The 27473-nt window shown below is 44.5% G+C and overlaps 1 protein-coding gene across 1 annotated transcript in view; it reads right to left on the reverse strand.

The window, feature by feature from the left end:
* Positions 1 to 2996: 2996 nt before the first annotated feature.
* The window catches only part of kmt2d (lysine (K)-specific methyltransferase 2D), an 82443-nt gene continuing 57966 nt past the window's right edge, over positions 2997 to 27473 (reverse strand). The window contains exons 35-55 of the mRNA XM_056298993.1: positions 15091 to 16895; positions 14878 to 15001; positions 13323 to 13407; positions 13169 to 13235; positions 12811 to 13043; positions 9645 to 12671; positions 9405 to 9554; positions 9156 to 9320; positions 8889 to 9036; positions 8703 to 8784; positions 8428 to 8600; positions 8178 to 8302; positions 7952 to 8084; positions 7727 to 7848; positions 6217 to 7582; positions 5980 to 6116; positions 5316 to 5446; positions 4898 to 5183; positions 3947 to 4020; positions 3750 to 3858; positions 2997 to 3646 (exon numbers count right to left, since the gene is read on the reverse strand). Of these exons, the coding sequence (XP_056154968.1) occupies positions 3554 to 3646; positions 3750 to 3858; positions 3947 to 4020; positions 4898 to 5183; positions 5316 to 5446; positions 5980 to 6116; positions 6217 to 7582; positions 7727 to 7848; positions 7952 to 8084; positions 8178 to 8302; positions 8428 to 8600; positions 8703 to 8784; positions 8889 to 9036; positions 9156 to 9320; positions 9405 to 9554; positions 9645 to 12671; positions 12811 to 13043; positions 13169 to 13235; positions 13323 to 13407; positions 14878 to 15001; positions 15091 to 16895 (8635 nt within the window). The 3' untranslated portion in view covers positions 2997 to 3553. The remainder of the gene's footprint in view (positions 3647 to 3749; positions 3859 to 3946; positions 4021 to 4897; positions 5184 to 5315; positions 5447 to 5979; positions 6117 to 6216; positions 7583 to 7726; positions 7849 to 7951; positions 8085 to 8177; positions 8303 to 8427; positions 8601 to 8702; positions 8785 to 8888; positions 9037 to 9155; positions 9321 to 9404; positions 9555 to 9644; positions 12672 to 12810; positions 13044 to 13168; positions 13236 to 13322; positions 13408 to 14877; positions 15002 to 15090; positions 16896 to 27473) is intronic.

Consider the following 27473-nt stretch of genomic DNA (forward strand, 5'->3'; position numbering starts at 1 on the left):
CTATTGGGAGGATTTAAAAAAGCAAAACACTAATAACAGTACTATCCAAGGGAATTCAAGATTTTCCATTCAAAGATTATACGAATCAAATTATGACCAATTAAGGGAGAGGTTTTGGTAATCAACGAGCAGTAGCATAAATAATAAGAAAATGAACACATGAACAGTATTACATAAATACAAAAATGCTATGCACCATTGTACTGCTTTACGCAATAAGTGATTCTCATGTCTAATAATCATGACTTTCCACATGGATCCTTTCGCAAACAATTTAGTATTTACCACGGCTTCTCATCCCAGTTGATTGGAGAAGACCAGTCATTTCCACAAACTCATTTTTAACAAACTTGTCTTTGAAAGCTCATAGCAAAAAACACTAATAGAAAAACAGGTAAATGCAAAAACACTCTGGTTCATATACATAAAGATATTAGTTTGCCATTTTACATTTATTTATATATATACAGCTTTATCTTTTTGATAAAATGATATCCAGTGGTTGAATTTTTTTAATCAATTTTATTTCTCTACATTTATTGACTATTGATTAAAAAGGGGTTGGATAGAGAGTTTGTTGTCCCCTAATATGTATGTGTGTGTGTGTATGTGTGTGTGTGCGTGTGTGTGTGCGTGTATGTATATATATATTTATTTATTTATATATATATATACAATTTGTACACTTTTGCATTTTTAATCCTGTGAGGTCTCAGGTTAGGGGGAAGAGGAAAACAGGTAATAATGGGAAGGTGGCGTTTTCGTAAAGCTCCCTTCTTATAAGATTTTCTCATTCACCTTACATAGAAATGAAAACAAATGCCCTTTTTCATTTAAAACAAGTCTTCCCCTGCCATTGGTTCAGCCTTAAGACGATACCACCACTAGAAAAAGCACACTACAGGGGAGCTGATACACTGAAGGCTGCACTCAGGCAGAGGAAAACTCACTACAGTAAAAGTTTAACAACAGTCCACTAACATGACACAGAAAGGAAGAGGCATGATTCAAGGTTCATGGTCGGGTAGCGGAAAAAGCTGTGATGTTGGGGAATAAAAGCTTAAAACGGGGTAGTAGTCACGCATCCACCAGCTGGTTGTTAGAGTTGGGCTTAAAGCACGTCTCCTTCACTTGGGTAGTTTAACGCCACACTGATGAGCCAAAACATTATGACCACTTGCCTAATATGCTGTTGGCCCTCTGTGTGCTGCCAAAACAGTGCCACCCGCTGAGGCATGCAAGACCCCTGAAGGTGTCCTGTGGTATCTGGCACTAAAACATTAGCAGCAGATCCTTCAAGTTCTGTAAGTTGTGAGGTGGAGCTGCCCTGGATCGGACTTGTTGGTCCAGCACATCCCAGACGCTCAATCGGATTGAGATCTGGAGAATTTGAAGGCCAGGACAACACCTTAAACACTTCATCATGTTCCTCACACTATTCCTGAACAATGTCTGTAGTGTGGCAGGGCGCATTATCCTGCTGAAAGAGGTCACTGCCATCATGGAATACCATTGCCATGAAGGGGTGTACCTGGTCTGCAACAATGTTTAGGTTCATGGTACATGTCAAATTGACATCCACATGAATGGCCGGACCCAGGGTTTCCCAGCAGAACATTGCTGAGAGCATCACACTCCCTCCACTGGCTTGTCTTCTCAAAGTTTATCCTGATGCCATCACTTCCCCAGGTAAATGGCACACATACATGGCCATCCACATGAAATAAAAGAAAACGGGACTCATCGGACCAGTTGACCTTCTTCCATTGCTCCATGTTACAGTTCTGATGCTCATGTGTCCATTGTAGGCACTTTCGACAGTGGACAGGGTTCATTATGGGCACTCTGTCTGTTCTGTGGCTACACAGCCCATACACAGCAGGGTGCAATGCACTGTGTGTTTTGACACACTCCCCCTGTAACCATCACTAAAAAATTTTGTGACTTGTGCCACAGTACACCTCGTTAGCTTGGACCAGGCAGGATAGCTTTTGTTGCCTTTGCACATCAATGAGCCTTGGGCGCCCAACACCCTGTTGCCGGTTTGTAGTTTGTTCCTCCTTGGACCATTGTCAGTAGATACTCACTGCTGACCAGGAGCATCCCACAAGCCTTGTCGTTTCAGAGATGCTCTGACCCAGTCATCTGGCCCAAACAATTTGGCCCTCGTCAAAGTCTTTACTCCTGCTCATGTCTTCCTGCACCCAACATGTTGACTATGATAACTGATTGTTCACTTACCATCTAATCTACCCAGACCTTGACATGTGCCCTTGTTTGGAGATGATCAATGTTATTTGGTTCGCTTGTGAGTGGTCATAATGTTTTGGCTCATCAGTGTATAGTCCTGCAAGAAGACTTCACTATCATCAATACGATGTCTTCAGCAACTCAAAAAGTGGATGTTATTTTGTGCTTTCACACATCTAAAAGAATCGGTTTCTAGACGCATAAATAGATAGAAAAGGAAGAAAATAGCTAACAAAAAAAGCTACATGAAAGTCGAGGGTAATCTTGGTGGCATACAGGACACCTGCTAAGCTCCTGATTGTGATTTTAATGCAATATCTTATCAAAACTGTCATATATCTCCTCTGTATAAATAATTCATGACTAATAATAATGTTGGCTCATTATTGTGAATCATCATCAGCATAGAGTAGATAGAGCAAACCTGCTGCTAGTTTCCCTGCTTGTCCGAGAAGGCTAAGCCTGTAAAAACACCCCCCCCCTCCCCCCGATTTCCACAGTAGCAGTTAACAGTTTTTTTTATATATATAGAAAGCAGTCACTTCCCACTAAATCAATGAGGTAGACTGGGTCCAACTAACCCACCTTTAGACTCCGCACAGTTGAAATATCCGGTGCCTCTGGAGCCACAGGTTAATAGCATCTCCGCCTTAAAATTAACCTACATCTTATCCATCAATCATACTTAGCCCTACATAGAGCCACATTAGGATTGTCTTGCTAGCCAATATCCATGTTGTCTTCATTGATGACTTGATGGGAAAGTGTCTTTTTCCTGGGAGGTGGGGGGAGGGAGGGGTGTAGGAAAGGAAATAGGTCCAACTTAAAACATAAAAATGCATTAATTCATTCTTAGTACTTAATGGCTTTTTTTTTTCCTCAAAGCTTCTGGATGAGCTCTGTACTATGAGTATTGATATTAGACAGAAGAGCAGGATCAGTATCATTTGGTAGAGGTTGAGGATTGTTTCCAGCCACTGTCAGCTTATTGAGAGGGTGCAGTAGAGGTGGAAAGGGTTGCTTTTGGCAGAGGAAAGGATCAATCCACCAGGCCAAACAGAAAAGATTGTCCCACCATCAGGCTGCTGTTAGCGGAGGTGGTTGGTTGCTTTACATCGGTTAATGCTCTTCAAACCTTTGGCTACAGGTGTGAACACAATAGTCTTTCACAGATGGGAGGCCTGTCTTCCTCCACGTCTTTCAAAACAGCTTATGCACTGGGTAAGTAGGATTCAAAAGGCTTTGGCGCAGGAGTGTTCTGGCACCAGTGAGAAGGCAATTCTCTCTCTCCCCCTTCTCCATTTTAGTTCATCCACTTCCGACAATTCCAGGCTCCACAATGGCAAGGGATCTTGTGCTGATCATCCTCAAAGTCAAATTGATAGTCATAGGTCAGCTGAAAAGAAGAGATTGAGATAATTAAAGACTATCTTGATCATTTTGAGTGACATATTTGGAGGCACCAGAAATTAATGTGTTTATGCTAAAAAGCACCAGACCTCTTCTCCCTTGGGGATCCTGCGACTGGAGATGATAATGATCTTGTCTTCTTTATCAAATGTAACAACCTCAGCGACACAATTGGGGGCACAAGAGTGATTGACATAGCTGAAAAAGAGGTTAAAAAAAAGGTAAAACATACAGGATGGATACAACAGTGAAACCAAGGGCGATCATTTGCACAAGTACCGCTCACCGAGCTGGGCCACCTGTCAGGGTTGCATCGATCACCTGCTCATTGTTGATGCGGAACATGTAGATGCCTCGGTTCTATGTGGGGGAGAAAGATCCAGGAAACAGTGGTGAATGAACAAAATACAGCTGTTTACATGGTTTATACACATTTTTTAATTCAAAATTCTAAACTTTTTAGCCATATCTATTACTTGACTGATTTTGGCAAGCTATCAATCAGATCTATGTTGTTAGCGGCTGGGTGACATTACTTACAACCAGGCTACAGCATTCTATAGCCTCAGACTATTATTCACACAACCAACTATGAAACAGTGGGTCAACAATTATCAAAAAATTGCTGTCACGAGTATCTGGACAGACCAACTTTTTATTTTTCTGACTTCTTGCGCAACTGCCAAACTTTATGATGTGTGAATTATTGAAATGCATAATTTTTTTGTGCCCCCCCCTTTTCTCCCCAGTTATAATTGGCCAATGAATTACCCTATTTTCTGAGCCGCCCCGCTCGTTGTCCCACCCCTTCTGCTGAGCCGGAGAGGGCTGCAGGCTATCACATGCCTCCTCCAATGCATGTGGAGTTGCCAGCCGCTTCTTTTCACCTGACAATGAGGAGTTTCGCCAGGGGGACGTAGCACATGGGAGGATCACACGATTCCCCCCAGTCCCCCCTCCCCCCTGAACAGGCGGCTTGACTGACCAGAGGAGGCGCTAGTGCAGCGACCGGGAAACATATCCACATCCGGCTTCCCAACCGCAAACACGTCCAATTGCGTATGTAGGGACACCCCACCAAACCAGAGGTAACACAAGGATTCAAACTGGCAATCCCTGTGTTGGTAGGCAATGGAATAGACCGCTACGCTACCCAGATGCCCGAATTGCATACATTTTCTTCCAGACCAAAACAGTAACCATGCAAAGGTGTATTTTAAGTACTGAGTCAGTTTACCTGCTCCTCGTAAATCTTCTCACGACGATTGGCCACCTCATTACGGATGACAGTGCCGATGTACTCAATGACCATGGTGTGCTTCTCCAGGTCCTTGGCGGCGTAAAGACCCAGGCCCTGGATACGTGACCGAGCCAGGTACACGTTGTTCTTCCATTCAGTCTTCAGCCGCCGGTACTGGGAGGACTTTGAGTGAACAAACTGCTTGCTGTAAGGTGTGTTGATCTCCCCAGTGAAGGTACTCTGGTAAGCTTTGGACATGCTAGTGCTATTTAGGGTGTGGGGCCTGAGGACATGAAAGAAGAGAGAGGAGATATGAAGTCAAGTTATTTCTCTGAAATACTCCTAGTCAAAGAATTCATAGGGAAAGGTGGCTGTTATTGCAAGTACTATCTATCCTATTGTAATTCTGTCTTACCTCTTGCAATGTGTAGCAACCTTAGGTTCAGAGCGAGCAGAGCCAGTGGGGTTGATCATGAGAGGGAGCTCCATCAGGGGGTGGCGACCATAGCGGAACTGGTAGCTCTGGCAGTTTTCCACCCCGGGCAACTAAGCACAATACACAACTCTTGAACATGTGGTTCACCAAACAACAGTAACATACAAGTGCAGATAATAAAAATAGCTTATGAATCAGATAATGTGATATTTTATTGATTAATGCAATTAATGCAGGAAATGTCTCTTTTCGCTTTTCCCTACTCCTTGTGCAAGATTCACAGGGACAGGATATTATATTGCTGTAAAGCCCACTGAAGCAAATTTGTAATTTGTGATATTGGGCTATCCAAATAACACTGACTTGACTTGACTTGACTTGACTTAAGTCTCTACTAGTGCAAACTATATCAGTAAATACTGTAATATTAGATTCAGCTAATGCTTTCTGACATGGGCCTTGGCTCTAGGTCCTTTCAGGCTTCCGAGTATTTATCATTACTTCTGTTACATTATCTGTGAAAATGAATGTAAACATTTTGCATAGAAAATGGTGGGCTTTAGAAGGATTACATTATACGCTTGGTCTACATGATGGACAAAGTAAGTGGCTGTTTTGGTCCACTTTCTAAGGAAACTCTTACCGACTCCGTGATGCGCATGACAGCATGGACAGTGAGGCCATACATCTCCTCCCCCTTGACGTGGTCCGTGAACAGCTTCAACATGGCCGATTCATCCCGAAGCTTAGCCACCTCTTGGACCACCCGGTCCCAGATGCCTGAGGAAAAAGTCTGTGACTTAAAATACAATCAGCCTTAAGGTATTGTTGTAAAAGATGTATCAAAAGAATGAAGCAGGAACAATGTTTAGGGTCATACCCTCTGGGCTAGTGTCACGGTAGTGCAAATCCTCCATGCCTTGCTCCAGAACGCGCACCTCAAATAGCGGTCGACCCTCATTCTCATTAATGCGGCAGCGGTAGCGGCAGCGTTTGTTGGGCACACGTGTACTCCAGTAGATGCGTGTGGCCTCATAGCCGACGGGGAAGATAGCAGTGGGTGAATGAAAGATGGCCATCTGGGAGGGTAGCAGCTGACCAACAGCATGAAAGATGAGGCCACCTACACGGAACAGGTGGATGCGGTCGCCTCGCTGCAAGATGCTGGCGATCTGCTTTACCTCGTCACGCTCAATGTAGACACGGCGGAAGACTGCAAAGGTGCTGAGTTCCTCTTCACTTGGCCCCTTTAGCTTGTGCTGGGTGCACAACATAGTCTTGTCTTTGAAGAACATGCAGCGCGCACGGATCGCACAGGCAAAATGGTAGACATTCGGACAACGGAGGCGGTTGCAACTGTTGGTAGCACCTGTTTTCTGGCAGTAGGCGCAACGTGTGCGCAGGCCGCGACGCAGGGCCACCTCCACATTGATGAGGGCACCGCCCTGGGTTTCATATACCTCTGTGGACCATAGGGCACAGTTGAGATGCACCCACAAGTCCACATCAATGTTAAGCAGACGGGCTGGTCCATCTGTGGCTCCGTCCCCCTCTTCGTGGCAGAAACAGCACTTGCGTTTGTCTCGAGGCAGCTTGTCTGGCCGCAGAGTGATGCGCAAGCGCTCCATCAGCTCTGATACCTCACGGCTGTTCTCCTTTTTAGAGCCACCCTTTCGAATAGTAATGACAATCTGAAGACGCTTCCAGCGAATCCCCTTCCATTTCTTCACTTTTGGCTGTACCACTTCATCAGGAGAGAGGGGTCTGCGCTGCTTGATGACCTTGGGGGATAACTCAGTGGTAGGTGAGTCTTTAGGAAGATGTGTTGGCTCAGCAGCACAATCTTCCTCCTTAGTATCTGTAACCAGACTATCTTCAGTAGGATTGGTGGGGTCAGGAACTTCTGAGGCTGCAGCTGAATCAGTTGTAGATTCTGCAGCAGCAACTGCAAACTCTGTACCTTCAGATAAATGTGTATTACTTGGAAGTGCAATAGCCTCCTGCTCATGCTCAGTCTTGATTTGGACAATGGCAGGGCTGGAGGGAGAGGAGGGAGAGACTGGCTTTGTCAAAAGTTCAGCTTCACAAGCAGGAGGATCTGGGGCAGACAGGGAAGCAGGTGGAGGGGAGGGTGATGGGGGTGGAGATTCCTCCACTGGTATAACAGGAAGATGGCGCACATCCAAGTCGTTAACATTGGTTGTGTAACAGTGCTGGACCGGTTTGTCCTCGTGCTCAGGAAATTCCTTAGAACAAAAGTGAATGCATAAGATCTTAAGGCCATATTATCAGTGCAAAATACAGCATTCGTATATTTTCTTGTATTATGGCATAACCGATAACCCCTATACTGTTAGAATATTGTCTTACAGAGACAAGTAGTTACTGACCTGTTTAATGAGTGACAGAATATCAACCTGTTTCTTCAAAGTGCAGCCAGGTAGAGAGACATCAAACTGCCTCAACCACTCATCCTGGCTAGGTGAAGTGCCATCCTTTACACACAGAGAGCCTAAAAATACAAGCAATCGCCCCATCAGTTTCTTTGCTATATTCATTCAATGAATCAATCATCTTAGAATATTTAATTGGAGAGTAACCAAAGCTACAGGTACCTGACTGGTCTGGAGCTTTCCCTGGCCCAGTGGCTCCAGGTGTGCCTGGGCTAGGGGGGGAGGTGACCTCATAGGAACCTGGCATTCGTATGTGAAGGAGCTGGGCCATGGCCACCATAACTTGGTCCAGATTCTGGACAACAGATAACGGAGACATTTTTAAAATTTCTGGTAACTCTACACTGAGATAAATCAACTTTAATAGGGAAGCATTATAGGTCAAAACCTTGGCTGCAGCAGAAGAGAGCATGAAGGTTACTGAAACTTCATTGCTCTTGGCCTTGTCCCAGTGGTTGGGTGTGGGAACAACTTTATTTTCAGCTGCTTCAAATGGTTTATTCTCTGGGAACGCTAAATACAGGATAAAATCGGCAAAGCAAAAACAAATCAATTTAGTGTTAATAGATTTTGAATATAATGATTAATATCTGCTTTCATCACAATTGCTAAATGCAAACATGTTTTTGTGTTTGAACCTGGGATGGCTGTGCGAGGTATGAGGGGGATGATGGGGGATATCGATCTCTCAGTCTCTTCCTCCTTGGGCTCTCGGAGGTGAGGAAAACGTGACGTTTCATCACCAACATTACTCTCTGGGGAGGATGCTGGGATGATGCTTTCAGAGGCGTCGTCATCGTCACTCTCCATTCTAAAAGAAAGACATCTGATAAGTTTAAAGATTCTCAGCAAAAAGAGGACCATGTATGTTGCAGATTAAAAAAAAAGGATTAATCTAGGCTTCATAACATACCTGATGTCTTCATTTTGATTATGTGGTGGGGTGGGGAGAGCTGCTAGAATGTCCACACTCTTCACCTCCTCTGCAACAGAATCTGTAGACCAAATGTAGAGTATTTCACATTCAACTGAAAATTACATATGGATTTTGAAAGAATTAAGGACAACATTTATCTAGGCTAAATTACTTATGGCTTACCTATAGTGTCTTCTGTTGTCTCAGTCTCTTTCTGGCCCTCAGACAGCTCCTCCACAGCAGTCACCCCATTGAGCAGCTTATGCTGCACTGAGGGTGGTGGTGTAGGTGGCAGGGAAGCTGGAGGTGTTGGTGGGTTACTGAGATTACTCTGTAAAAACAAAGAGCATCAATATAAGAAAATGGCTGAGTTTGTACAATCAAATGGCCAGCTGAATGAAACAAACTGCAATCAACCATTTAGAGATACATAGCATAATTTTGTGCTACCTTGGTGAGCAGCTGAGAGTAATAGTCTGGGATGTTGTCCAGCACTGCATTTCCAAAGGAGCCCTTAAGCTGGGCTTTGCCATTAGCTGGGCTGCTTCCAAAGGGAGCAAACAGGTCCAAGCTGGCAGTGATTGAAGGCTCCATAAGGGGTAGCAGTGAGAGACCCTGGGGGCAAATGACCATTTGTCAGAAATCAAAAAACCCAACAGCCAAATCAGTCTAAATAAGTTACTGGCACTCTCTTCTGACCTGTTTCAGTTGTTTCATTAAAGCTTCTGCGCTCTTTCCAACCTCCTCCTTTTTGTTCTTCTTCCGAGAGTTAGGTCCCCGTTCCCCAGTAGTTTTATTTGTGCGTTTGGCCTTTGCCACAGGAGCCCTTTTCGTGATGGACTGTAGATCCTGTCGCAGTCAAGAAAATTACTTAAAAGGGCGCTCCCTAATTTTCCAGCTACCAACACACAACAAATAATGTAAGAGAGGAAAACTTACTTCCATATTGCGTGGCGTCCCTTGAAGTTTCTGCTCCAGCATGGCCAGTTTGTTGTTTATATGGCCATTGATTTCATTGTGGATACCTTCAGAGGGTCTCTGAGCAGCCAGCTGTAGGTTCTTAGTTCTCAGGAGTTTCTGGAGTAGTTGCTGTCCAGTCTCAGATCTGGCGCCTTGTGCACCAGGATCTCCTGTCATGTTTCCAGTGTTTGCAAAGCTAGCACTGTTGGCAGGGTTTACTGGCTCACCAGTGGCTTCTCGCTTTATGGCCCCAGAGTGAGTTTCGTCTCTTCCCTCATTGTCACACTGCACCTCCCTTGGCTCTTGTTTGATGTTCTGCAAGGTCATCTTGCAAAAGCCCCCTTCTCTAGAGCCAGACTGTGCCTGTACCGGTACTGATTGCTGAGCAATATTATATTGTTGTGAACAACTGGCAGGGACAAGGTTCATCTGAGGTGTTTCATTGTTTGAGGTTTGAGGCTCTGCCTTCAATCCTGGATAATCAAGTGGACTCTTGGCCCTAGGAGACCTCAGTGGAGATGCCTTGACTTGGTTGTATGGACTACCCTTTCCAGCTCCACCATCAGCTATAGAAGGGGACGAGGCATGGGTTGAATGAGGTGTGCCTGGGGTGGCTGGGCTCATGCCCGACTCAAGTCTCTGAGCTGAGGGTCCTCTTGGAGAGCCTGCATGGGCTGGTGAGCCCTGCAAGCGGGCTGCTACCATGGGGGCTTGTTGATGCTGGTTTGGAGTAGGTGGATGCATGCCCATAGCCTGGACCATGGAATGGCGCTGTGGATCTCCAGGAGAATTGGCCAGGGGCTGACGTGGAGACATGGGTCTTACCATACGGCTCTGGTCCATTGGGGAACGAGGCAATGGCACCTGGCCTCTCATAATCTGCTGGTGCTGCACTACCTGTCCTAGTTGTGCCTGTTGCTGTTGCCCAGGGACCATCATTCCCTGCTGCATCTGAGAGGCCAATCCTTGTTGTTGGCCCATCATGCCTGAGTGTTGTGGCGAGCCAACTGCTCCCGGTTTTGACATGATTCCATATGGTAGCTGCTGGCCTTCCATCCCAAGCATCCGCTGCCCCATCTGCTGCACTTGAGGCCTTATCTGGCCTGTCTGGCCCTGGCCTACAGACATCCTCAGCATCTGGCCCTGCTGGAGCTGTCGCTGGGCAATCATGGCCTGAATGTGTTGGATCTGCTGGTTTGGAGGAAGACTGCGGAGCTGAGGGTTCTGAGCAATAATGGCCTGAATATTAATGGGCATGCGGATTTGTCCAGGTGGAACCCCTGCTCTCTGTCCCATCATCCCTTGCTGCTGGGCTCTCATCATGCCCATCATGGCCTGTTGCTTCTGCTGCTGAGCCATGAGTGCTTGCTGCTGTGGACTAGGATGACCAATCATAACTTGCTGTGATGGGCCAGAGAGGTTCTGGCCTGTGATGTTCTGCATCTGGCCCTTTCCTTCATGTGATTGGATGCTGGGATCTTGTGACTGCTGACTGACATTTTGAGAACTTTGCGGTTGTTGCTGTTGAGCTAAGAAATCTATCTGCTGCCCTTCCTCCTTTACAGTAATCAAACCAGGCTTCTCTGCATTGAGGGATCCCTGCCTCTGGAGAGAGCTCTGAATTTGTTGTTGCGACTGTACTTGAGGAAGCATGCCAGATTGTTGCTGCTGAGGTACAGAATGGGCATTTGGTTGTGGTTGCTGGGTCATATAAATCTGGTTCTGATGCTCATGCTGCTGCTGTTGTGGTTGTGCCAGGTCTGATAGTTGTTGATCTCCCGCAGAGCCTTGTAGGGCCATCTGACTGGGAGTGGATGGTCCGATTTGCTGTGGCGGGGTTCTTGGATCAGGACTGAGAATCCCTCCCTCCTTGGGACCTGAGTTCTGGATGTCTTGTGAAAACCCCTTCTGCAAGCTTTCATTAGATGATTGTGGTTGGGGTGTGATACTTCCTACTGAAGGAGAAGGACCCAATTGTGGAGCAGAGGGTTGGGAAAGTCCTTGTTCTTGGCTGGACTGACTAATTAGACCTTGTGTTTGTTGTCTTTGCTGTGCCATCTGCTGCTGTAGTTGAAGTTGGACAAGTTTCTTAGCAGCATTCTGCTGCTGCTGCTGCTGCTGCTGAGATAAAAGCATGCGCTGAGTCAGGATGTTCTGTTGTTGGGGAACCATCTGGCCTTGGGGACCCCTCAGGCCAGGATGAGTCGGAGATCCAACCATTCCTTGCTGGCCCATCATTACCTGGGGCCTCTGCTGCTGCTGGGGTGGTCCACCATGCTGACTCCCAACCATCCCAGGTTGTGCTGTCATCATGCCCTGATTTACAGGTTGTCCAGCCATAAGGTTCTGTGGTGGTTGGGCCAAAGTCTGGCTTCCCACCATTCCTTGCTGAACCTGTATCATGTTCTGCTGACTGGCCTGGTTAGCCAGCATTCCCTGTTGAATGTTTTGTTGTTGTTGTTGTTGTTGTTGTTGTTGTTGTTGTTGGACAATGAGTGAGTTACTTATCATGCCAGGCTGTGGCTGGGTCATCATGCCAGCCTGTTGCCCTGGGTGTGGCATTGGCTGCTGGCCCATCATCACCTGCTGCTGTTGCTGAAGTTTTGCCATTTGCATCCTATGCTGAAGATGTCTTTCTTGGAGCGTCCTGGGATCTGAACCTTGCATTCCAGCCCCCTGTGGGAAGAACCCAGGTGGAGCACCAGGGGGAACAGGGGCCCTGGTAGCTAGAGTTCCAGGGTGCTGGGTTTGGGCTCCTCCCATAAAGGGCTGCCCTTGGGGCATCCTGACAGGCATTCCACCCTGGGGCATAATTCCAGGGTGTTGACCCATCATTGGAGCCCCCTGCTGGCCAATCATCATTTGACCAGGCATCTTGGAAATCATGTGAGGAGATCCCTGTGAGGAAGACCCTGGGTTCAAAATGCCTGAGCCCTGCTGATGCTGCTGCTGTTTGCTTCTGTATTCTGCTATGAGATTGGTGTGTTCCTTCTGTTGCTTACGAACCTGGAAAACGAATTAAAGAACCAAAAACGATTGTGTTTAGATTTAGAGAATTTCTGTATGAAGTTTAAGTTTCATACAAATATGAGACATTCATGACTAGTGAGGTTGAAAAGTGAGTTTCTGAAGTTCATCTCCATACCTGGTCAAGTTGTTTCTGGATCTTGCTCTGCTCTTCTGTAACCAGTTTGAGCTTCTCTGCATCTGCCTCAGCAAACTCCCTGCCAGCTTTCTTAGCAGTGCGCTGTTTGGCACACAGAGCCTTACGCGACTTGCGATGAGCTCCGATCTGCTCCTCTAAAAATTTTAGTTGCATTTGGAGTAACTGCTGTGTGTGGAGAAGCCATTCTTCATATTGGTGCTGTTCTGCATCATCTGAAATAAAAGAACATCCATAAGAGAACTATTCCGTAAGCAACATTTAAAAAGCAAGATATGTTCAAATCTTTCACAATGCAAAAACAAATGGAGAAAGTCTGAGAACAACATTTAGAACATACTGATGATTCCTTGTACAAACTGGGGAGGGTTAGGTCTTGACTGGGTTTGGTCACTGGTTTCACCCTCCTATGCATTAAATAAAACAGAACCATTAAAACAAAAACTCCTTAAAATGGATTACTGACATTTTCACTGAAATACAAGAAAACATACCTTGGATGGTCCAGATGCAAGTTGACCTTGTGAATCTGTTCCTGGGGCTGAGACCAGCCTCTGGGCCAACAGAGAAACTTGTTGTCTGGACAGAACACAAAACATACAATTTACGAGGGCTGTCACTACTGACTTTTTTGCGAATCAAGTAATCCATTGATTACTCTGACACTAAATCAAGTTAGATAAGAAAACATTACCTTGAAGTGATTTATTCAAGAGCAACAATGTAACATAAGATTCAGTGTGGCCTACAATTTACAATCTTGTTCCCCCCTGTTGCCCAGTGTAATGGAATATCTCCCTCTGCAATATACTTTTTTTTTATCTCTGGTTTATGCGTTTGTGTTGTCATTTTATACACCTTTTAATGTAAGATAACCAACGAGTGTACAGAAAGGTTCCAATCAGATAATTAGACATTTGTAATGGATGTTGTGCTGTTATGTCAAACAAGTTCAGTTTTGCCATGCTTGCAGACCATTGCATTTTCTATGCATTACAGTTGAAAACTGTCTCAACTTTCGACATTTTCTGTTATTTGTTTGGCTCCCTATTCTGATTTTTTGTTAATCTTTGCCTTCATCCATTTTCTCGACTCAAATAATCCACAGCTATGTCCAACAGTAATGACAGCCTAAGGCTTTACTGCCCTATGTGGCCATTTTACATGTGCAGGCATGTTTAGACATACATAAATATATAAATCAAAGCTTCGCGGCAGTAAATTGTAATAAAGGATTTTTTTTGTCACCTGATTAGTCGTGACAGCCCTAGAATTGACATGTATGAAAGCACCATGATATACAATACGGATGGGATGTAGAGTGCATGGGCCAAAAACTCCAGCCCTAGCCCAGCCCTGGCCCATGGTGTTGAAGCCCTAGCCCAGCCCCAGCCCCAGCCCGACAAAGTCTGCAATTTTTCAGCCCGAGACCGACAATATCACTTTACGCTCTCACTGACATGTGCTCTCTCTGATGTGTGCTGTTTCTGATGTGCGTTCTCTCTGATACATGCAAACACGCATGCACGGCATGGTCAACTGTCACGTGTAATGCACGCGTACATGCATATGTTTATTTTTAATATAACCAATATCACAATATTTCATACTGTGGCTTGTGTGTGCTCTGCATGTATATGGGGAGTTAAATGAGCCCGAGTCCGATCCAAACCCGATCTATTAAACAACAAATAACAAAAACAAAACAAACAAAAAATGGTCCGAGCCCAGCCTGAATCAACTCAGCAGACCTCTAATGGGATGTAGCAGTATGGAGTCCTCCAAAATCATTATTAAACATTTCATAGATCTGTTGTGCAATGTTACAACAAGCTGACAGGAAATCAGGATATACATACAGAAGATATTAAACAACCTCCCTGATGCGTGGTGTGTACTTTCCAAAAAAAAAAAAAATCATAGCAGTATCATGCCCAGCCAGTTAGCAAAGTACTGCAGATCACTGAAGTGCTGAGGTCATTGTTCCATCCCTGATTTAATATCAAACAAGCATTCTAATTTCTGAGGTGACATGTAAATAATAACTACCTGTTAATCCCAGGGGGGACACCCAATGGGTCCTGTGCGAGCACTCTCTTGATACCTTTAAGTGCAACCATCTTCGCCTTTGCAATAGGATCCATGATGTCATCAGTAGCAAATTTGTCTAAATCTGTGACAGATAAAACAGAATTTGGTAAGACAGCAAGTAAATAAATAACACCTTGTGTGGGCAATAACACCACACCAAATATTAATTACCTTTATCAGGAAAGAAGCTGTTGGCCAAAGGCGACTGTTTGACTAACTGTTGTTGCTGTTGCTGCTGCTGATTAACACCTGGATGCATGACCCCAGGCGCTCCCATCCTTATCATAGCTTGTTGCTGAGCCATGTTCATGTGAGGTAGGGGTGGAATCCCACTTCCCATCAACTTTGGTTGCTGCTGTTGCTGTGGCTGCAGCATATGCGGTGGACGAGACGCCATCCTCGACTGACCCATAATTCCCTGGGGTGGTGGACGGTGGTGTTGGGGCAGCATTATCTGACCAGGTGCCTGTGGGTTTTGCTGTTGACCTGGAATGCCTGGCATATGTGTTGCAATGCCCCCCTGGTGGAGAGAGCTGAGTTGTTGCTGCTGCTGCTGCTTTTGTAGTTCCTTCTTCTCATGTTCCAGCAGATCCTGGATCAGAAGAGGCAGCTCACCATCTAATGAACTCTCTACCTTGGCCAGATCCACAGCAGGGGAGTGCTGACCCCCAACATCAGGCAGTCCTAATGGATCATCCCCCATATCTGGATGTGGGGTAGTTGGCGGGAAAGACAAGGGATCTGCTTGGCCGGGCAGTGGGTAAGGAAGCCCCCCTAACCTAACAGAACCGAGTGAAGCAGACTGGCTCTCTGGTTGTGTGGACTTGGCTGATGGTGTGGTCCCACTAAGCAACATGGATACAGCTTCTCCCATTTCATCCTTCACCGCAGTCTGTCCTGGCTGTATCTGTGGGGTCAGGCCTCTGTCCTCTAGTTTGATTTTAATAGCGTTAGCACTCTCCGTGGAAAGTTGTTGTGGGGCAGCTGAGCTGCCCGCTGCAGCAGGGGCCGTTGCAAGGGAGTTTTGCCCTGGCTCCACTTTGGGTTCCTCTTCCACCTTAACAGCTCCAGAAGCAGGACAAGATGAAGGTGCTTCACTTTCAGCTTCAACCAACCGGAGTTGGTCTGAGAACACATCCTTGGGGTCTCCTTGGTCCAGTTCGGGATCAGTGTAAGCCAGCAGGTCGAATTCATCACTGTTGAGCAAGTCATCTAGATGTGGATCAGTGGTTTCCAAATTGTCCAGGTTTCCCAGATCATCATCTCCTTTGTCAGGGTCCAGGTCCAGAGCCAAATCATCATCCTCCACACCTCCATCTCCTGGAGCATCACTGAGGCCCTCTAGATCAGGCTCTGGCAGATCGACACTAGGGTCCACCGAGCCAGCCTGTGACTCTGTTACTATGCTGGGTTGCGGAGGCTGATGCTGCTGGGTGCTTGGAGTACTGGGGTTAGGCGTAGCTACCTGGGGGTGAAGTTGGGGCTGTTGTGATGCAGAGCCAGCAGGTTGCTGAGGCAGTAACATGGACAGCCCACCCTGCTGTAACCCCAGCTGTGACTCACTGCCCCCATCTGCTTGCATGCCACCACCTTGAGCTATGGAATGCTGCTGAATGTAAGGTGCTCCCATTTCCTGCTGGGGGACATAGAGACGTGGCCTGGGTTGAGCCCCCCGGGGCATGAACTGTGGTCCCAGGGGAAGTCTCTGAGAGTTGTGCCTTAATTCAATGAACTGTGGTGGGGGGACCTGCCCCATTGCCTGCATGGTCTCTCCTCCCGGTCCTGGCATCATAACTCGAGGGTTAGCCATTCCCTGCATTGCTTGGATGTTGACAGCGGGATTGATATGGTGTCTTGGGCCCATGGCTTCCATGCCAGGCTGGGGAAACCTTCGTGGCCCAGTGACCTGGCCCTGCCACTGAGGAGGGAATGGAGGACGGACATACATGGCCTGGGGATTGGTGGGTCCTGGGGGTCTATTGGACATAAACAAAAATAAATAAATAAATATTTTTGATTTACGTCATCCTTTGATAAACTGAAATATCTTCATACTGTGGACATTGTCACTTGAGCTATGCCATCAGGCAGGGATTGATACAAAGCACCAGAGATAGCATGATGTGACGACAGCAATGAGCAAAAGCTGAAAGAGTGAAGGGGAGCCAAGAAAAACACAATCATGTTTAACTGCAGTATAGGGCAGAGTAAAAAAAATCAATAGATAATAACTAGTCAGAATTTTCAACATTATTAAAGTGGTCTGTAGTCTTTTACAGTTACAGAATTAAAAAATGTTTATTAAATTACAAGTTATCAAAACTGATCAGATGATAAGTGAAGGGTCACTCACACTACTTTCTGATCACGAACTGAATCTGTGATTAAAATAAGAAAGATGAAAGAGTAGCGGGTAGGACATGGAACTGTTGCAGTGACATTAGGAATGCACTGGTAGCAATGCTGATATCAGACATTGGGCAGATATCAAGCTAAAACAGAATATATGAATCAAAGATTTTAGCTAAGACTAAAATTTGATTCCAAAAGCCATGTGTAATATATCATACATGAAAGCAAAATGGCTTCATTTACAGTATTTTGAAACATGGAAGCCTTTATTTGTTTAAAAGTTCTTCAATACTTGTGCTTCAATTATTTTGCCCACTGACCACAAAGTAATTGTCTAAGTCTACACTGTTCAGCAAAAGTAATGGAACCGATTGATATGTCGGTCAGTCAGTTTTCATGTCACCTAAACAACTGGCTTCAGTACCAGGAAAAAAATTTTTTTTTAAAACTTAACTAATGTCACTGAAATTCAAAAGAATGATTCAAAGTAAATATTTGTCTGATATAGGAGACCCGATGATCCTAAACCTTTTTTTCCCCCCTCAAATGTATCCAAATTACCCCACTCTTCCAAGCTGTCCCGGTCACTGCCCCCCTCCCCTCATCGAGAGAGGGCTACAGACTACCACATGCCTCCTCCGATACATGTGAAGTTGCCAGCCGCTTCTTTTCACCTGACAGTGAGGAGTTTCGCCACAGGGACATAGCGCATGGGAGGATCACGCTATTCCTCCCTCCCCCGAATAGGCATCCCGACCGACCAGAGCAGGCCCTAGTGCAGCGACCAGGACACATACCCACATCTGGGTTCCCACCTGCAGAAACAGGCAACTGTGTATGTAGGGATGCCCAACCAAGCTGGAAGCAACACGGGGATTTGAATCAGGATCCCTGGGTTGGTAGGCAACGGACTAGACCGCTACACCACCCGGATGCCTCCAGATCCTAAACCTTTAAAGAGACATTATGCTGTTTCTGAGCACATTTTTAACACAGGTGGTTTGAATTACAACCGATTACAACCAAAATTTAGGTGTGGTTTTATGATTTCATAACTATAGGCCCTTTTCACATGACGTCAGAGAACTTCCGTTCTGACTCCTTGCAAGGTATGCTAACTTCCGGACAGACTATGGAGTTTACACAGTCGCTCACAAACCTGCCTGAAATACGGCTAGATGATGTACCACGGATTGCCGAAACATAACATTTGCATTAACTAAGTGGTCCAAACTCGACAAAGGCTACAAATTCTTCATCGAACGGTACCTGTTTGATTATGCTAAATAACTTATGTTAAAGGCAATAACTTAGTCAGGAAAAAAGCGAGATCTTGAGAGAGAGCTTGAGAGAGAGAGGTCTTGAGAGTTCTTGAGAGAGAGAGATCTTGAGAGAGAGATCTTGAGAGAGAGAGAGAGAGAGAGAGAGAGAGAGAGAGAGAGAGAGAGAGAGAGAGAGAGAGAGATCTTGAATTCAACTAAATAACTTATGGAAATATCGCGCCATCTCAACCAATCTGAAAATGAAGATACTACAAACAGTCATATGGCCAGTCATGATATACGGAAGTGAAGGATGGACTTTGCCTAAAATAGATGAAAAGAAAATCAATGCTGCCGAAATGTGGTTTTGCCGCTGTTCGCTGAGAATAGGTTGGATAGAAAAACGAACAAATGAAAGTGTGCGACAGCAACTTGGAACAAATACGATCCTTGTGTCGACCATTCAGAGACGAAAACTAAAATATTTCAGCCACGCTATGTGTCATAAGAACTGCAGTATTATGAAAAATAGATAGACAGACAGACAGACGGACAGATAGATAGATAGATAGATAGATAGATAGATAGATAGATAGATAGATAGATAGATAGATAGATAGATAGATAGATAGATCGTCAGAAAAAAATTGCTTTAAAGAAAGACAGACAGAATCATAGTCATAATCATACTGTAACGTGCATGGATAAGTAGACACGTTGGTCCTTGACTAACGGGTCTGACCCTTTAGTCTAGCTGTTAGCGCTGTCTCCCGCGGTGCCGGCGATACGGGTTCGCGCCGCGGCAGTTTCCGGACTGCCCCCCGAATTCGCTACATTGGTGTCAGAAGTGGGATGGTGAGACCGTGAGGTCATCGGAGGCACATGCGCCCAAAGGCGTGAGGGAGCTGATATGCTGAAGCGCGGGGGCGTGTATCCGCTGTTACAGCGTCCCGCTACGGACACGCCCTCTATGCTAATAAATGAGTGACGCAGCAATTTACCACATTTTCGCCAACAGGAAATCATACTTGGCCGCCGATATCGCTCGTCTGGCCCTAAATGTGATTTTAGGGGTACCATTTGTCTCATCGATCACATCTACACTCCTTACATCGATTAACAACAGGAAAAGTCGGATTTTGATGCAAGTATCGCTTTAAAATTATTATTAATTATTCCATTAACCTAATTATTTGCCCAGAGCTGATGCGATGCTTTTTTTTAATTCAAAAGCAAATTACTAGAGTTCAATTACACATGAATCCGTTTATTTATTAAGTGCAAATTAAAATGCCTAAATCAGAATTAAACAAATCCAAGCTCACAAATAAGATTGCCCAGAGAAGGCAGGCAGGACCAGCAAAAGCAAAATTAGCCTGTAAATTGATAACTGGTGATGCATTGCTAAACGTAGGCTAAAAGATGCAAGCAAGACTAAGTAGGGTGGGCTATTAAACGTGCCAAGTCAATGCACTTTTTTAGACTGTTAAAATTATTCACGAGTGCCTTACTATACTGCTGTTAATTGTTTTTTTGACTACAATGCTGTTGGGCAAAAGTTATAAAAAATGCTTCAGCGATAATCATCTATATTTAAGAATATGAAAAACAGCTCCATTAACAAAGAAAAGCAGGACCACTTATGTAAATAGGGAATGTGTGCTGGAAAGGCTCGCACCTGAAGCACATACCAACATTCCACAAAATATGCTGAATATAAAGAAAAAAGCTATTAATTTTTTTTTTAATTGAACCACACTCTGGTGCATATAGGTCGATGGTCGATGAAACGCTACAGAAAAGTAGGCCATTGCGCTAATCTGATTTTTAGAGAAGGGCACTCTCCTTTCTCCCCGACCTAGCTGGATGAGTTGCTTAGGCTTGGCTAAATATTTTGTTTCAGGCGTTAACCAGCATTTATATGGAGACATTTAAATCTGTTATGTTCTTGTTTAGTTTCTTATTTTACAGTCACCAGCTTTAGGTTGGCTTAGTATTAGCCAAAGGGTATCCATTCCAATTATCCACACAGTTTGCTAACCGAGTGCAAAGCAGTAGGCTAAACTGACATAAAAGGGATGTATTTAAAATGCATTATTTTCTGAATAATAATGATAATTTTACTTATAAAGCACTTTTCTAAAACAATGTTACAAAGTGCGTCACAAAAAAATAAAACCAGACAAGGCAAAAATAAGAGTAAGACTAAATAAATAAGAGTACAAATAAAAACAGTATAAATAAAAACAAATATCAAACATTTGTAAAAGCTTTCATAAAAAAAGGTAAGTTTTTTAAGTTTTAAGATGAGATTTAAAGAAAACTACTGCTTCATGGTTTTACTGAGTCGAATCTTATCAAGATACTAGAAGAACCCCGCTACAATGTAGCGGTTTGGTTATCCACCCGTCTAAATCTCCCTCCTCTTCATCCTGCCAGCTAACCGCCTTCCCCCTGCCCCTAAACCCCCCCCCACTCCAACTCCCTCCCCCCAAATGCTCAGAATCATCTGAAATGCCGAGAAAAGTGGTTTATCCCCCCACTCCAACTCCCTCCCCCCAAATGCTCGGAATCAGCGGAAATGCCGAGAAAAGTGGTTTTTAGCCATTTTTAGAAAATGCATATTTTGCATAATTATGCATAATTATTTTAATTATATTTTAATTTTCTGCTATTTTTCTGGTCCTCTCTGGAACAATACCTACCACCTCCAAAAAAAATTAGGATCATAAGTGCATTTTTGCAAAAATGCATATATTTTGCATAATGCCAATCTAAGTCCCAGAAAAAAATGTTACATAGGTGAAAAAAAATCAAAGATGCTCAGAATCATCTGAAATGCCGAGAAAAGTTGTTTTTAGCCATTTTTAGAAAAATGCATATTTTGCATAATTATGCATAAATGGTGGAAGTTGAAGAAGGAAGACTGTTGTGTGGAGTTCAGGCAGGAGTTAAGACAGGCACTGGGTGGCAGTGAAGAGTTGCCATATGGCTGGACAACCGCTGCAGAAATAGTGAGGGAGACAGCTAGGAAGGTACTTGGTGTGTCATCAGGACAGATGAAGGAAGACAAGGAGACTTGGTGGTGGAATGAGGAAGTACAGCAAAGTATACAGAGGAAAAGGTTGGCAAAGAAGAAGTGGGATAGTCAGAGAGATGAAGAAAGTAGACAGGAGTACAAGGAGATGCAGCGTAAAGCAAAGAGAGAGGTGGCAAAGGAAAAGGCGTATGGTGAGTTGTATGACAGATTAGACACTAAGGAAGGAGAAAAGGACTTGTACCGATTGGCTAGACAGAGGGACCAAGCTGCAAAGAATGTGCAGCAAGTTAGGGCGATCAAGGATAGAGATGGAAATGTGCTGACAAGCGAGGAGAGTGTGCTAAGAAGGTGGAAGGAATACTTTGAGGGGCTGATGAATGAAGAAAATGAGAGAGAGAAGGTTGGATGATGTAGGGATAGTGAATCAGGAAGTTCAGCGGATTAGCAAGGAGGAAGTGAGGGCAGCTATGAAGAGGATGAAGAATGGAAAGGCAGTTGGTCCTGATGACATACCTGTGGAGGCATGGAGAGGTTTAGGAGAGATGGCAGTGGAGTTTTTAACTAGATTATTTAACACAATCCTGGAAAGTGAGAGGATGCCTGAGGAGTGGAGAAGAAGCATACTGGTACCGATTTTCAAGAACAAGGGCGATGTGCAGAACTGTAACAACTACAGAGGTATAAAGTTGATCAGCCACAGCATGAAGATTTGGGAAAGAGTAATAGAAGCTAGGTTAAGAGGAGAGGTGACGATCAGCGAGCAGCAGTATGGTTTCATGCCACGAAAGAGCACCACAGATGCGATGTTTGCTTTGAGAATGTTGATTGAGAAGTATAGAGAAGGCCAGAAAGAGTTGCATTGTGTCTTTGTAGATTTAGAGAAAGCTTATGACAGAGTGCCGAGAGAGGAGGTGTGGTATTGTATGAGGAAGTCAGGAGTTGCAGAGAAGTATATAGGAGTGGTGCAGGATACGTATGAGGGAAGTGTGACAATGGTGAGGTGTGCAGTTGGAATGACAGATGGGTTCAAGGCGGAGGTGGGATTACATTAAGGATCGGCTCTTAGGCCTTTCTTGTTTGCAATGGTGATGGACAGGTTGATGGACAAGATCAGGCAGGAGTCTCCATGGACGATGATGTTCGCGGATGACATTGTGATCTGTAGCGAGAGTAGGGTGCAGGTTGAGGAGAGCCTGGAGAGGTGGAGGTATGCACTGGAGAGAAGAGGAATGAAAGTCAGTAGGAGCAAGACGGAATACCTATGCGTGAATGAGAGAGAGGACAGTGGAATGGTCAGGATGCAAGGAGTGGAGGTGACAAAGGCATTTGAGTTTAAATACTTGGGATCAACTGTCCAAAGTAACGGGGAGTGCAGTAGAGAGGTGAAAAAGAGAGTGCAGGCAGGTTGGAGTGGGTGGAGAAGTGTGTCAGGAGTGATTTGCGACAGAAGGGTATCAACAAGAGTTAAAGGGAAAGTTTACAAGATGGTTGTGAGACCAGCTTTGTTATATGGTTTGGAGACAGTGGCACTGACGAAAAGACAGGAGGCGGAGCTGGAGGTGGCAGAGTTGAAGATGCTAAGATTTTCACTGGGAGTAACGAAGAAGGACAGGATTAGGAACGATTATATTAGAGGGACCGCTCAGGTTGGACGGTTTGGAGACAAAGCAAGAGAGGCAAGATTGAGATGGCTTGGACATGTGTGGAGGAGAGATGCTGAGTATATTGGGAGAAGGATGCTGAATATGGAGCTGCCAGGGAAGAGGAGAAGAGGAAGGCCAAAGAGGAGGTTTATTGATGTGGTGAGGGAAGACATGCAGGTGGCTGGTGTGACAGAGGAAGACGCAGAAGACAGGAAGAAATGGAAACGGATGATCCGCTGTGGCGACCCCTAACGGGAGCAGCTGAAAGTAGTAGTAGTAGTATGCATGATTATGCATAATTTTAATTTTCTGGGATTTTTCCCTTACTCTCTGAGACAATACCTACCACCTCCAAAAAGAATTAGGATCATAAGTGCTTTAGTTTTCGGTCCCGCTATCGATACTAACTAACTAACACACACACACTAACACCACACACACACACATTACAAACATTTATGAGTATCAGATTGCTTTCAAGTCTGGGGTCTTTGCTTTCAAGTCTCAAGTCGAGTCCTAAAGCAGTCAAGTTGCAAGTAAGTCCAAGTCTCACATCAGACAAGTCCAAGTTGAGGTGCAAGTCCTGATTTTTGCTATTAGAGTGCGACTCAATCCAAGTCTCAAGTCTACAGCTCTGATTATCATAAACCATATTTCTGTCCAGGTGTCTTATGCAAATTGTCATTCTTTGAGGGAAAAAAAAGGCTTGATGGAAATGCCAAGTATTGAATAAAATCCCCAGAATTCACATAAAAGTTTTTAAACTCTTATTTTCTTTTTTTCAATTAATTAATTCACGTATTTATTATCCCCTTCTTTTTCTCCCCAGTTGTACCTGGCCAATTACCCCACTCTTTTGAGCCGTCCCGGTCACTGTTCCACCCCCTCTGCCAATCCAGGGAGGACTGCAGACATGTCTCCTCCGATACATGTGGAGTCGCCAGCCGCTTCTTTTCACCCGATAGTGAGGAGTTTCATCAGGAGGACGTAGCACATGGGAGGATCACGCTATTCCGCCCAGTTCCCCCTCCCCCCTGAACAGGCGCCCTGACCGACCAGAGGAGGCGCTAGTGCAGCGACCAGGACACATACCCACATCCGGCTTCCCTCCCACAGACACGGCCAATTGTGTCTGTAGAGACGCCCGACCAAGCTGGAGGTAACACGAGGATTCGAACCGAAGAGCCCTGTGTTGGTAGGCAACGGAATAGACTGCTACGCTACCCGGGCGCCCTTTTAAACTCTCTTAAGGTAGATAAACTTATATCCTGTACTTTTATATTTTCAGAACTTCCATATTTTATATAAACCTTTATAGACAAAAATGCATTTGCTGAATAAAAAATGAAATGCACAGAGAATATAGCACCTTTTAAAACAAAGTTACAAAGTGTTGCACAAGATACAGATACATAAAAATAAACAACATATATATCCCGTTATATACAGAAAAGTATATGTTATAGCCCCTTTACAGGGGAGGCAAGTCGGTAGAGATGATTTTTTTAGAAGCTTTTTAAAGCTGTTTACATACTCAGCTGATCTAATGGGGGGGGGGGGACTGTTCCAGAGGGACAGGGTGCTGATGGCAAAATTAGTCACCTTTGGACTTGCAGAGGGAGCGAGGTATAAATAAGAGACCCTGGTCGGAAGATCTGAGCTGCCTAGAGGTGGAGAAAGGATGCAAAAGTTCAGAAATGTATAAAAGGGCAAGACCATATAGGGCCTTGTATGTGATAGGCAGTATATTGAAGTCTATTCTATACTTTACAGGAAGCCAATGAAGGGATGTGAGGATTGGTGTGATGTGGGATCTATAATTGGCATTGGTTATCAGCCTGGCTGCAGCATTTTGCATGAGTTGCAGGTGGGACAGGGGTGCTTGGCTGAGACAGGAGAAAAGAGCATTGCAGTAGTCAAGGTGCGAAAACATTAGGGTATGGATTAGTAATTCCAGATCTCTGGTTGATAGCATTGATTCAATTTTTGCGATGTTCTGGAGTTGGAAAAAGCAGGTTTCCACAAGCCTGTTTATATGTGGGTCAAAGTTCAGATTTTGGTCAAAGAGTTCACCCAGATTTCTTGAGGAGGGTTTAAAATTGGTGGTCAGAGGGCCGATACGGAGGTTCACTTCTAAGACAAACTTATTAGGACCAATAAGGAGAACCTTGGTTTTGTCTGAATTGAGCTGAAGGAAATTGAGTGACAGCCATTCCTTAATAGCAGCCATGCAGTCATAAAGGGTACCAATATTACCCATATCGTTCAGCTTAACTGAAAAATAGAGCTGCATGTCATCAGCGTAGCAATGGTTTCAGATTCAGACAACTTAATTCATCCCAGAAGAGCAATTCAGTTTTACAATCTACCCAGACCATACACAAACTCACAGACAAGAGGCAATCATCAGTATGTCAGAGAAAATAGACAGATTAGATTAGCAGGAATGGGGGCAAGCCTCACGGTGGCCATCTTGGATCAGTACATGGGCAAGAGATGCATACTGTCACCCTCATCTGGCCTTGCATGCAGACTCACACAAGGACCAGGCGAAGGATAAAAATTCACATAAGTGAAAAGAATAGAATAAATGAAGCATCCCAAGATGCATTGCACATTACATTTCAATACAACATTCAGTGAACGTACAGGCAGGCCCATAAGCCATGTGAAAAACAAACCAGGTATAAACCAACTATTATGGTTTAAAACAATATAAAGCATTCATTTAAAATGACTACTGTCGGCATTTAACAGCCTGATAGCCGAAGGACTTAGAATAGCGATTTGTTTTCCTAGGGAGCGCTTTATAGCGCCGGCCTGGGGGCATTACAGTGATTTCACTGGACAGGACGTGGTCAGATTGTCTAATAATTCCTTTTGCTTTCTTGACCACATTTCTCCCAGAGGGAGCACAAGTCTCTCTGCTGGACTCCGATTATTTTGGAGCAGACCTTAACGATACTGTTTAGGCTATTCCTGTCATTCACAGACAACCCATTAAACCACCAAATAAAGGAAAATTTTAAAAGACTTTCAATAAATGACTGGTAAAAAATACATGAGACGGTGTTACAGACATTAAAGGAGTTAAGCATCCACAGTAAGTGAATTCTTTGTTGTCTGTTAAAGAAAGACTGACATGCCCTTTCTGAACACATTTTTTAACATTGGGAGTTTGAATCATAACTGAAAATAGGTGTGGTTTTATGAATTCAAAGCTATTGGCTACTGTCTTTCCATGCATTTCGCATGTGACCACGGCATGGTGACCACACATTTCACATGCGACCACAGCATGGTGGTAGGCCTACGGCACGGCAGTGCAATACAACTTGGTGAATAATATGTTCGATGATACAAATAACTGTTAAGATATATAGATGATAGATAGACAGATAGACAGATATATAGATAGATAACAATACGTTGTAGCAAGATCGATAATAAAGTCTCAGCAAAATAGCACAAACTCGAGCCAAGTAGCTAGCAGGAGGGGGTGAAAGAACGGCTTCTCCGTGGTTTTATAGCATCTCGCTACGGACACACCCTATATGCAAATTGACTGGTGTCTACATATCCACCGGCACAATTTGTCATTGGACACCATCTACAATCAATCACAGATCTCTTGAGTGGCTGCAGATGCACTGTTTTGGCCACTGAATTTCTCCGTGGTTACATTCCAACTTGGAACATAGCCTATCAATAGGAATTTTCAGATTTTGATGTCAGTATCACTGTAAAAAGTTTAAAAGCTGATCAGGTAAATTAAAATAAAAAGCAAACCACTCAATCAAAATGTGAGGTTGCAGCTTGTTAAAAGCCAAAGAGAAGTCAGCAAATGAAAGTCTCACATGAGAATTGGGTTTCTCCAGGTGCTTATATACTTTGTCAAGGACAGACTTTTGCATCCTCCACACCCTTGCCAACTTGATAAGCAAACTGTAAAGGGTCTAGTTTGCCATCAACTAGGGAGACAACCTCATCTTTTAAAATGTTCTCAAAGTTTTTCATTGCAAGTGATGTAAGTGCAACAGGTATGAACTCATTTAGTTCTCCGGAATTTTTTTATTTCGGAATAGGGATTATAGTGGAAGTTTTCCAGAATGAAGGTAACTGGCAACAGTCGGCACACATCTGAAAGAGTTGAGTGAAGACCTCACTGAGCTGGTCAGCACAGTAGTGCAGAGTGTGCCCGCAGATGGCATCGGGGCCAGCAGCCTTCCTTATGTTTATTTTCTTAAATAAGGCTGT

Source organism: Lampris incognitus, chromosome 2 (assembly GCF_029633865.1).
Source record: "Lampris incognitus isolate fLamInc1 chromosome 2, fLamInc1.hap2, whole genome shotgun sequence".
Classification (NCBI taxonomy): Eukaryota; Metazoa; Chordata; class Actinopteri; order Lampriformes; family Lampridae; genus Lampris; species Lampris incognitus.